Source organism: Anolis carolinensis, chromosome 3 (assembly GCF_035594765.1).
Source record: "Anolis carolinensis isolate JA03-04 chromosome 3, rAnoCar3.1.pri, whole genome shotgun sequence".
Lineage (NCBI taxonomy): Eukaryota > Metazoa > Chordata > Lepidosauria > Squamata > Dactyloidae > Anolis > Anolis carolinensis.
Genome location: NC_085843.1, coordinates 268,544,461 through 268,556,516, shown reverse-complemented (window position 1 = coordinate 268,556,516; position 12,056 = coordinate 268,544,461). Strand labels below are relative to the sequence as shown.

Genomic DNA, 12,056 nt, shown 5'->3' with positions numbered 1-12,056 from the left:
TTCTTGGTGGAAGCTTACATTTTAAAGCAACGATGCATGAAAAACAATATATCAGAACAATAGCAGAGAACATTTAAAATAGCAGCAATAGTAAAGTTCTTTTTATAAAACAAAAGAAGGACGCCTGCTAAATATAAGGACACCTGCTGATGCTGAAATATATCAATATACCAATATATCTGTATTGTAAATGGGTCCCTACCATATGCACATGTATAGCTAATGCAGCTGATATGTGTTGAAGGATGCATAGGATACATTGTTATTTTGGCTGAAGATATTCATTCAACATACATGGCCGGTCTGTTAGTAGATTTCATTTTGTATATATTTAATTTTTTGGGGTGTGTGTGTGTGTGTGTGTGTATATATATATATGAGACAACCTCATGTATAATCAAGGACAGATTTTTGGGTCCAAATTATAGACTTTGATATGACCCATGGATAAGTTGGGGGTCATCCTGCAGAGAGGGGGAAATGCCAGCCCTGCCTCAAGAGGCCAACTGCCTCTAATCTTCCTACCACAATTTTCCTGCCTAGACATTAAAAATGCCTTTTGCTATCTTATCAAAGAAGGGGACGATCATCTTCTTTTTGATAAGAGTTAAAGTTCAGTACTTAGAGTAATCCATGGATAAGTTGGTCCAGGTTTTTGGGCTCATTTTTTGACTAAGATTTCTAGACATAATGCACAATTATATACAGGGTGTTTGAAAAAGAACTCCCTATTCACCATTTAATTTAAATGATGAATAGGGAGTTCTTTTTCAAACACCCTGTACAATAGTTTCCAAGGCAGTTTCCAAAAGCAATCTAAAAAACATTACAGTATTTAAAATATATGCATGTAGTATCCTGTTGGTGAATTATGATGGCTAAGTCTGTCTTTGGATGGATCTACACTGCAATATAACAGTTTCAGGGTGCAGATTCACTGCATTGCACTGGATTATATAAATCTACACTGCCATATAACCCAGTTCAATGCAGTTAATCTGTATTCTGAAACTGCATTATATGGCAGTATAGATCCAGCCTTTGCCATTGTAACTCCCCTTTTGGGCTGTTGTAAAGACTTGAATTCTGTTCTGACTATGCAACAACCAAAATTGCCCCCCAACTCACTTCTGTATTGTGGGAGAGGGCAGATCAATGAGGGCACTTCCAACTATTGTACTTTAACTGTGTGAGCGGCAAGGATATCGTCTTCAGAGTGGCCTAAGAAACCATTGAGGTCCCTGCCAATACCTGCTGCAACATATCCAGCTAAAGGAAAATACCTGGATTTGCCCCATTGATTCTTCCACTCTCTGACAATATAGAAATGGCTGTGTTGGAGAGGGTCACTGCTTACAAGGTGGGATTTTGGGGGCGGCTGACATAGCGCGGCACCACTATGGAGCTATCACTATGTGATACATGTACGTCTTCTGATGCAGGATCTTAACCACTGATTTTTTTTTAATTACATAAATGCGCACATGTCTAAAAATAATAACTTTTGCCTGGTACTGAAAGGATTAACAACGTTGGCATTGAATGGCTCCTCTAGGGAAGATAGTTTATTAAAGTAGCAACACACAGGAAGAGAAATCTGCTTGGGCAAGTTAATGTGTGGGCAGATGTTCTTCTTGGTATCTTGATCCTGAACCATATGGGATTTTAAAAAACAAGCACAAGCACTTTGAATTGTGATCAGAAACAAATCAGAATCTGGTCAAATTCTACCAGCCAGATATTTTCTAACCTACCAATCCCAACATCTGTCAGTTGTATGAAACTTCATTCAGTTTTCAAAAGTGGTCCTATAGAGAGACAATTTCAGTAGTCAGCCAAGAAATTTCAAAAGTTATCCTTTTTCAGCTCTGTTGGTTGGGAAAGCTTTGGAGTCATAGTATTAAAATATAGCTTTTCCAAGCTCTGAATCAGTTGTTGATGTTAATAGACCATAGGCAGACTAGATCCATCCAGAAGAGTTTGGAAAGGTATACCATCCTTTTTCAGACAGGGCAGAACTTATATATGTTAATTTTGCAAAGCAAATTTAGATCCTTATTAAAACTGTTGACATGTATATTTATTATAAAATATATAACATAGAACATGGACACTTTGCTTTTTTTTTTTTTGCATTACAGCCCTACACGTTCCAAGGAAACATTTAGGAATGTTTACTATGGATTTAGTTGTAGTTCAACAAAGTGACTTTTCCTTAAGACTCCGAATTTATTTATTTATTTATTTATTTACAGTATTTATATTCCGCCCTTCTCACCCCGAAGGGGACTCAGGGCGGATCACATTATAACACACATAGGGCAAACATTCAATGCCCATAAACACATCAAACAGAGACTGAGAGACACACGCAGAGGCAAGTTAACCTTCTTCTGAGGGGATGTTCGATTCTGGCCACAGGGGGGAGCAGCTGCTTCATCATCCACACTGACGGCACTTCCTCATTCCAGGTCGTAAATTAGTTAATCTTGCCTTCCCACTTTATAAGTGGTACCTTATCTCCTACTTGATAGATGCAACTATCTTTCGGGTTGCTAGGTCAGCAACGAGCAGGGGCTATTTTTTATTTTTAATTGACGGGTGCTCACCCCGCCACGGGCTGGCCTCGAACTCATGACCTCATGGTCAGAGTGATTTAAGGCAGCTGCTCAACAGCTGCGCCACAGCCCGGCCCCGAATTCAGCAATAGCTTTATGGTGTGTAAAGTTTAGTGAACTAAAAATTATAAACTAATTTTTAAAACAAAAGCAAAAAGGATAAGATAGAAAACTCTTAAGGATGCTGGAATTTGGGGAAAGTCATGACTTTGAGCAAAGAACTACACCAACTAAAGACTGTAATGTGTCCTTGTGTATTGTTTAGGTGAAATCTAATAAACAAATCAATTAAAACATTTTAAAGGAAATGATATACTATCCTAAACTGATTCATTTCATTTCTTGCTGCAGAACCTGTTTTGCTCCAGAGATCCAGAGGAACCATTAAAGCACAAGTTTGATCTCTACAGGCGTCGTACCCTCATACAATACAAATCGACCATGTTTGCTCACCTCCGAACAAATGAATCACCTAGACTTCCATCTTGTTATGACTTAATTTTATTTCCAAAACGCTCATCCAGCTCATTAGCAGTTCCAGGCACCTGTTTTAATCCTATGTGGTGTTTGGGAGTTGATATAATAGGTAGGCTTTGTTAAGCTGCTTGGCAAGAGTCATCACAATACTCTTAAGGTTCACACATATATGTGGGTGGAATGTCAAGCAGAGGAGTTTTGTCTGGAAAGCTCCCATTAATCACTTCTTAAAGGCCCAGCAGGAATCATGTCCTTTTCAGTTTCTTCCTTATGCTCTTAAGATTTATTCTTGCCTAATTAATTGAAATAACATGGTGGATATAACAGTAGAACATCAGCAAAGGGTTTTAAATTACCACTTTCATAATATTCAGATTCACAGCCTTCCTCTGGTTAGGTAAAGAAAATTTTTCTCAGCCATCCTTGCCCTTTTTTGTGTCTGCCCAAGGACTTGCCATATATACCCATGTATAAGTCGATTTCATGTATAAGTCAAAGGTAGGTTTTGGGGTCAAAATTATTTATATGACCAATGGATAGGGAGAGGGAAAACCACCAATGATGCTTCAAGGGATCAGCTGCCCTTGGCTGTTGCTGCCATTTCTCTGCCCAGACATTCAAAAGATTCAAATGGTACCATGATAGAGACAGTAGAAGGGTCAGTACTCTTTTAGATTTTTCTCAAGTCTAAACAAGGGTTTTGATGCTTAGAAAAGCCTCATATCTTTTGTGCAGATTGATTTAATTTAAGTCTAGGTATTCCAGTGACAGAAATAAAAAGACTGCAGGCATTGATGGTGATGTTCTGTTCTCTCGTATTCCCATATTCTGTTCTTCCCTGTCTAACTGCAGGGCTTCACAGAGCAGGAGACATTGTGCTTGAATTCCAGTGGCAAATACATCAGAAATAATCTAAGGCCCCTTCCACACAGCAGAATAAAATCCTACGTTTTCTGCTTTAAACTGGAATATATGGCAGTGTGGACAGTATGGAACCCAGTTCAAAGCAGACATTGTGGGATATTCTGCCTGGATATTGTGGGTTAAATATTGTATGTATGGGCCCTTAGGCCCCATCTACAGCAATTATTGGAGCCCCCGGTGGCGCAGTGGATTAAACTACCGAGCTGCTGAACTTGCCGACCGAAAGGTTGGCAGTTCGAATCCATGGAGCGGAGTGAGTTCCCGCTATTAACACCAGCTTCTGCCAACTTAGCAGTTTAAAAACATGCAAATATGAGTAGATCAATAGGTACTGCTTCTGCAAGAAGGTAACAGCGCAGCATGCAGTCATGCTGGCCATGTGACCTAGGAGTCCCCTCGGGTGAGAAAGGCGGGGTAAAAATGCTGCAAATAAATAAATAAATAAATAAGAGATGTCTATGGACAATGCCAGCTCTTTGGCTTAGAAATGGAGATGAGCACCAACCCCCAGATTCGGACACAACTGGACTTAATGTCAAGGGAAACCTTTACCTTTATCTTTTTACAGTAATCATTTAATACAATTTCAAACCGGTATTGAAGAAAGTGGTTTCACTTTGCAGATGATTACATAGGGACTCCTGGAACCAGTTTGAGGCCAGGATGATGTTTACGCAAACGACGGAGTACCGATGCACATTAAGGGCTTCCTTTCACACACTTTTGAGGGAGTTTGTTGTCTGCCTGCAAGTTTTAAGCTAACTTCGAACAGCTTTAAATGGTCAGTGAAGATGGGGGTTTTGATATCATTCACTTAATTTAGTAGAGGCAACAGAGGCCCCTTCCACACAACTGTATAAATCCACATTAAACTTGATTGTATGGCAGTGTGGACTCAGATAACCCAGTCCAAAGGAGACTCTGACAAGATGGCGCCGAGGCAATAAGCTTTGTACAGAGCTCTGAGAAGCAAAATATTCTATCTGCTCTAATCGTCCTTGCTTGGCCCCCCCTCAGCTCAATTTGAATCTGAGCATCCCTTCAACCTTCTGAGGGACTGGAATGAGGGCGGATTCCAGAGGAATTCAGGAGGATTAGGTAGGCGAAGAGAAAAGAATATCTGGAGGGTAAGATGGGGCACGGCCGCCATTAATTTTGGCTGAGAGAGACTCCTAGCTCCCTGCCCTCCCTGTTTCCCTCCTTCCTTCGCCTCTTTGCTTCTTTGCATCTGTTCCATCTGCTCCGGAGGTGACAGGAGCTCTGCTCCTTCGGCACGCTGCTGTTTGGGAGGCTGCTGACTTTACGAGCCATCTCTCCATCCTGGGAGGTGGCTCCCTCCCTCCCTGCTGATCAGCTGCTAGCCCACCGAGCCATTCCGGGAGGTGGCCGAAGAGCTCAGCCGACCCTTCCCAGCAGAGCTGGTCCTTCTCAGCAGGCTCTCGCTCTCCTGAGCCCAAAGTGCTGCCTTGCCATCTCAGGAGGCAGCAGGAGCCCCAGTCTTTTGCCATGGGCTGTTGCTGAGTGGACGTCAGACCACTGGGAAGTGGCTGAAGAACTCAGCCAGCCCTTTCCAGCAGGCACTCACTTTTCTGGGCCCAACATCTCACTTCATCGTCCAGGGAGGCTGCAGAAGTCCCAGTCTTTGCCGTGGGCTGCGGCTGTTGGACCACTGAGCCACCTCGCCGTTCCGGGAGGTGGCCGAAGAGTGTCATGGAGCCAGATCCCAGGGCTGAATTTCCAAGCCCTGAATCTGACTTCATAACATAAACAATCCTGCAAGCACCTGGCGGGAGAAGATAAAATGAGCCTGGGAACTCAGGGTTGAAAGTATAAACAATTATAATTGATATAGTGTGTGGGAATGGTAGTAATGTGATCCAGGGGGTGGGATTTGATGATGATATTTGCGTGTGGTATTACGTTGCATCAGAAGTGATAAAATTAGATGTATGTAAACATTAGGTCATTCTCGACTTTTCCAAAGTCATGTATTCTTCAATAAAGATTGGATTTGAGAGCAGCTATCTTTGATCTGCGTTCAGACTGGTCCTTTGAAGTGAGCCTGACATTTAAGTCGAGAATCCAGTTCTCACCCTCCTGCGGAATTCGCAGTGAAGTGATAATGAGTGAAGAAGGAGATCAAAGCCCAAATGGGGCAGGGAGGCCTTTGCAAGGGGCCCGGCCGAAGAGAGAAGAGACGCTGCAAGCCATAGCTTCCTCTACGGGGTACCCCAGGCCGAACGGCGTGACCCAGAGGATTCCCAGGGGAGGAAGAGGCGTCTCTGCGGCTGCAGAAACCAGTTGGGGATCTGGAGGAAGTATGCCGGAGACCGTGGCCCTGCGGTTGTCCATCCTGGAAACTAATTTATCCAGGCTGTCGGAAACCGTGGGGAGGTTGGTGCCACTATTGGAAGAGAATCTCCAAAAGGAGCCCATCCGATATGGCGCCGAGAGAGAGCCAAGTAAAGAAGGAGATTGGAGCCAGAGGGGCCAGCGAGCGTCAACGCAGAGTCCCGTGGCGGCAAGGGACGAGGGAGATGAGGAATACTGGCAGGAGCTGGAGGTCCGAGACAGAATGGCGCGCGAAGTGGAGCGCCAGCGAGCTCTGGGAACTCTGAGGCCGCCATCCCCAACAAAGCTCCCAACCCCCCGAATGGGCGTCGGGGTGGAAAGGCCACTGGGGCCAGGGATCGGGTCCAGTGGATTTGCAGACGAAGGCGGAGAGGAGCGGGGGATCCAGGAAGAGGAGGAGGATGTGCCGTATGACGAGGAAAGGCGAGATGAGGGGGCTACAGCGAGGCCAGTATGCGGATGGGCGGAAGGGCCGACAGCGGCGGCAGACTTTCGGGAGCCGCGCAGAATGACCACCGGAGTGGGGCGCGGCGTGTTCCAAGGAGCCGCCCGAGGAAACCTGATGCAACCCTTCCCCATGCCTCCCAGACAGCATCAACGGGCCGCAGAATGGATGCCAAGAAGGGAAGATCTCAAACTAGAATACGGAGGGGAATCAGATGAACTGAACTTTTTTCTAATTAGCATCAGAGGATACATGGAAGACAATGCACACACATTCCCCTCCGAAGCAAGCAGGGTTCGAGCCATCGGCAACACACTGAAGCGAGGAGCAGCCAGCTGGTATGTGCAACTACATGCCAGATGCGACCCATGCCTGAGGTCAGTGCCCCGCTTCCTCGCCGCACTGGAAAACCGGTTCAGAGACCGGCTAGAGCAATTGAGGGCTCGAGACCAGCTGAAAGGAATAAAGCAGAGGGACAAAACAGTGCCCGAGTACGCAGAGGAATTCCTCCACCTCGCGGAAAGGGTACCAGAGTGGTCTGAAGTGACCAAAGTGGAGTTATTTAAAGAGGGACTACGCCCCGAGATTTTCAGCTGGGCAGCGCACAGAGATGACCCCGAAACGCTCCAGGGATGGATTCAACTAGCGGGGCGCGTCGAATCCACCCTGGCCCAAGTAAAGCGCTTCGGGAGCAGCAGCGGCCAGCAAAGACCAGTGGCGAGAGGTCGAGGAGAAACGAGGAAGCAGGAAAGACCCGGAGGGAGGCCGGGGATTCCCTCCAGAGGAGACGACAACAAACCTAAACCGGGATGCTTTGTATGTGGGAAGACGGGCCATCGGGCAGCGGAATGCTGGGCCCGGAAGGGGGAGCCGCCAAAACCCCCAAAGCCCAAGCCAGCAACCGGGAGGCGCGCGGAAGAGGAGGTGCAGGCCCCAGAATCTTCAGAAAAATTGGTGAGTCGGGACAAACGCATGATAGTAGTGCCAATCTGCCTCTCGGGGCTAGAAAATCGGGCCACCTGCAAGGCATTTGTGGATTGTGGTTGTTCTAGAAATATTATAACTCCGGAATTAGCAGGAGCGCTGAAATGTCAGCAGATGGCGCTTGACTCCCCAATTGCATTTTCGCAGCTAGATGGATCAGTCGCTGCTGGGGAAGTATCAACAAAGGAAATACGGGGGGTCCCATGTAAAATAGGCAAATGGGAAGGAAGAATATCCTTTGTGATAGCCCCTATTGCCACATACCACGTAATATTAGGGATACCATGGCTCGAACAGGCAAATCCTGAAGTAGATTGGAGAGGAAAGAGCCTAGCATTCAAAGAACAGCAGACGCAATGGGAGAGAAGCAAAATTGCAGAAGAGGAGGACGAGGAAGATGAAGCAGGTGAAATAGACCCACAGCTATTACCACCTGAATACAGAGACTTTGTGGATGTTTTCAATCAGAAAGAGGCCAGTAAATTGCCTCCCAAAAGGAATATAGAAGTAGAAATTGAAATAACCCCAGGAGCAAACCTACCAAAACCAAAAGTATATCCCATGTCTGTGCAGGAGAAGGAGGAATTGAGGAAATATATTGATAAAAACCTGGCGCGAGGCTTCATTAAGCCATCCAATTCTCCTCTCGGGGCCCCAGTGTTATTTAGGAGAAAGAAAGACAACTCCCTACGATTGTGCATTGATTATCGAAATTTAAACGCAATTACTAAGGACAATAAATACCCTATGCCCTTAGTAAAGGATTTAATTACCGTATTGAAGAAAGGGAGCATATTTACTAAACTGGATTTAATTGAAGCGTATCATAAATTAAGAATCAAACCGGAGGATACTTGGAAAACTGCATTTTCCTGCGCATTCGGCCATTTTGAATATAAAATTTTGCCTTTCGGTTTAAAAAATGGAGGCAGTTGCTTTATGCAGCTTATAAATGAAATACTACACCCATTGTTGTACAGAGGGGTATTCATATTCCTTGATGATATCTTGATTGTGAATGAAGATAAGGAAAAGCACGTAAAATTGGTCCGGGAAGTTTTGCAGAGACTAAGGGAAGCAAAGCTGTACGCAAAACTGTCCAAATGTGAATTTAATAAAACTCAAATTGACTTTCTGGGGTATCGGATATCTCCAGAAGGGTTAGCTATGGATCCAGCTAAAGTATCAGATGTGAAAGAATGGGGAGTGCCTCAAACAAGGAGGCAATTGCAATCATTTCTGGGGTTTGCAAATTTTTACAGACCCTTCATAAAAGGCTTCGCGCAAATAACCGCACCCCTTACTGAACTTTTAAAAACAAAAGGGAAAGGGGAGACAGCAAAAGTGAAAGCCCCTGGCGCCAAACTGAGTTGGACGCCAGAATGCCAAAAGGCATTCGAAACCCTAAAAGAATGCTTCACAGAAGGACCCATCCTAAAACACCCCGATATCAGGAGCCCTTTCATAATCCATTGCGATGCCTCAGACTGTGCGTACGGGGCAGTACTATTGCAAAAAGATCAAAATGGGAACTTAAAACCCTGTGGATATTTGTCCCGGAAGTTCAGCGAAACTGAAAAAAGTTGGCCAATATGGGAAAAAGAGGCATTAGCCATATTAAAAGCCTTAGAATGCTGGCGACACTTCCTCGAAGGAAGCGGAATCCCATTTGAAATTTGGTCTGACCATAAGAACCTCCAGTATTTAAAATCTCCTAGAAAATTATCTCCCAAACAAATTAGATGGGCGCAATACTTCAGCAGATTCGATTTCCAATTAAAGTTTTTTCAAGGGAAGCAGAATGTCTTGGCAGATGCTCTTTCACGCATGCCTCAACACGAAGGCACAACCACAGCAAAAGAGGGGACAATATTCTCTGACAAACAATGGGGCTTAGCTGTCAGGACAAGAGCACAAACCCAAAAGGAGAACACGGCTTTTGTTGAACTCGGCGGGGAAGATAATTGGGGAAATGAACTGAAACAGTCTTATGAAGGAGATCAATGGATCGCATCCAACGCAGAAAAGGGGGAGCAGAAGGGGGGATTTTGGTTTGTAAACAAGAAACTGTATATCCCAGAAATATTAAGGATTAAGATTTTGCATCGTTTTCACAACAACCAGAGCGCTGGTCATACAGGAATTACAAAAACAACAAAGGCAATAGCAAAACATTGTTGGTGGCCAGGAATGAGGAAGGACATAAAGAATCATGTTGTTCAATGTGATGATTGTGCCAGAAATAAATCGAGAGGAGGGAAGCCTATGGGATTATTACAAACGGTAGCGGAACCTACCAGACCTTGGGAATGTGTAGCTATGGACTTTGTGGGGGAACTGCCGGTTAGCAAAGGACATCGTTATATTTGGACAGTATTAGACCTGTTTTCTAAACAGGCCCACTTTATAGCGCTGACGAAACTACCATCGGCCGAGAAACTAGCTGAACTGTACATAAATCATATTTACAAACTGCATGGATGTCCCAGTAGAGTGGTCAGTGACAGAGGAGTACAATTCACAGCAAAATTTTGGGAAAAATTCTTGGAAATGCTAGGAGCAGAAAGGAGTCTAAGTTCTGCTTTTCACCCCATGACAAACGGGGCGGTAGAACGTACTCAGCAGACGCTTGGGCAGTTCCTTCGAATGTACTCTAACATGAGACAAAATGACTGGTCTAGGTGGTTGGCTTTTGCGGAACTAGCTTTTAATTCGACTATACATTCAGCAACAAATAAAACCCCCTTTGAAGTAGTTTACGGATATGAAATACAGCCTTTACCCCAGTTGCCAAGATGGACAGAAAATGAGGAAACAGAGGCAGGGAAATGGAAAACGCAAATGCTAGAATGCTGGAGTCAAGTGACTGCATCCTTAAAGGAAGCACACAAAAAGTATAAAGCGTTCGCAGACAGAAAGAGGGTGGAAGGCGATAAATTAGATAAAGGAGATCTAGTGTGGTTAAGTACCCAAAACATCAAATTGGGGCTACCTTCAAGAAAACTGAGCCCCAAATATATTGGACCATTCAGAATACAGGGTGTTGTCAATGAAGTAACTTTCCAGTTGGCATTGCCAAAAAGTTTAGGGAAAATACACCCAGTATTCCATCGCAGCTTACTGAAAAAGTATATGGGGACTTTGGACAAAATGGACACATAGAGTTATTGTTTGATTTGTTTCAGAACTATGATGAAAGAAGAACCGAAGAGGAGGACGAAGAAAACGAGGGCGCCATGTCATGGAGCCAGATCCCAGGGCTGAATTTCCAAGCCCTGAATCTGACTTCATAACATAAACAATCCTGCAAGCACCTGGCGGGAGAAGATAAAATGAGCCTGGGAACTCAGGGTTGAAAGTATAAACAATTATAATTGATATAGTGTGTGGGAATGGTAGTAATGTGATCCAGGGGGTGGGATTTGATGATGATATTTGCGTGTGGTATTACGTTGCATCAGAAGTGATAAAATTAGATGTATGTAAACATTAGGTCATTCTCGACTTTTCCAAAGTCATGTATTCTTCAATAAAGATTGGATTTGAGAGCAGCTATCTTTGATCTGCGTTCAGACTGGTCCTTTGAAGTGAGCCTGACAGAAGAGCCTAGCAGATCTTCTTCCAAAGGCCTTTGCCCTCCTTGGGCCCAACGCGCCACCTCGCTGTCCCGGGAGGTGGCAAGAGTTCCAGCTGCGCTCCATCAAGTGTCTGGTCAACCATCAAGCTATTCAGCAACATTACCGACCTGGGAGGTGTGAGCAGCGCCAGAAGTCACTACACTGTCTGCCATCCGATTACATTGCAGCTTGCCATCTTAGCCCTTATCCTTTTTTGTATTATTTATTTTTATTTTTATTTTTTATTTTTATTTTTTTTCTTCCTTTCTTTGATTTTTATTTTAGTTTTAAATGTGGGAGTGAGAAAGTTTTAATTTAATCTAACAGGGGAGGAGATATTTGACTGTGATAGGAAGTGGGTTTGCAAGACTGGTATTAAAGGTCATAGGAAATGATCACATAGGAATTGAGAGTACCTTGAATTTAATTGATTGTTGAACTGATGGTTTTGGAATGTGATTGATGGTTTGTGTATTGTTTGTTGATATATTGCTGATTGAAAGTTTGACTGAAATAGTCAGTAGGAACGGTGTGTCAACTTTAAATTTTGAAGGTCAAGAGTGGTTTACTATAGGAAGGCTTTCTGGAAGGTTATAGGAAATGAATATTACAACAGTGGGGCATCACTCTTAGAAGGGT

At 44.2% G+C, this 12,056-nt stretch overlaps 1 protein-coding gene across 2 annotated transcripts in view; it reads left to right on the top strand.

The window, feature by feature from the left end:
• Window positions 1-11,360, top strand: part of LOC134297893 (uncharacterized) — a 42,605-nt gene extending 31,245 nt beyond the window's left edge. For both annotated transcript variants that reach the window (XM_062976755.1, XM_062976756.1), the window contains 2 exons: window positions 2,970-7,770; window positions 10,986-11,360. In XM_062976755.1, the coding sequence (XP_062832825.1) occupies window positions 6,142-7,770; window positions 10,986-11,093 (1,737 nt within the window). In that variant the 5' untranslated portion in view covers window positions 2,970-6,141 and the 3' untranslated portion in view covers window positions 11,094-11,360. The remainder of the gene's footprint in view (window positions 1-2,969; window positions 7,771-10,985) is intronic.
• The last annotated feature ends 696 nt before the right edge of the window (window positions 11,361-12,056 follow it).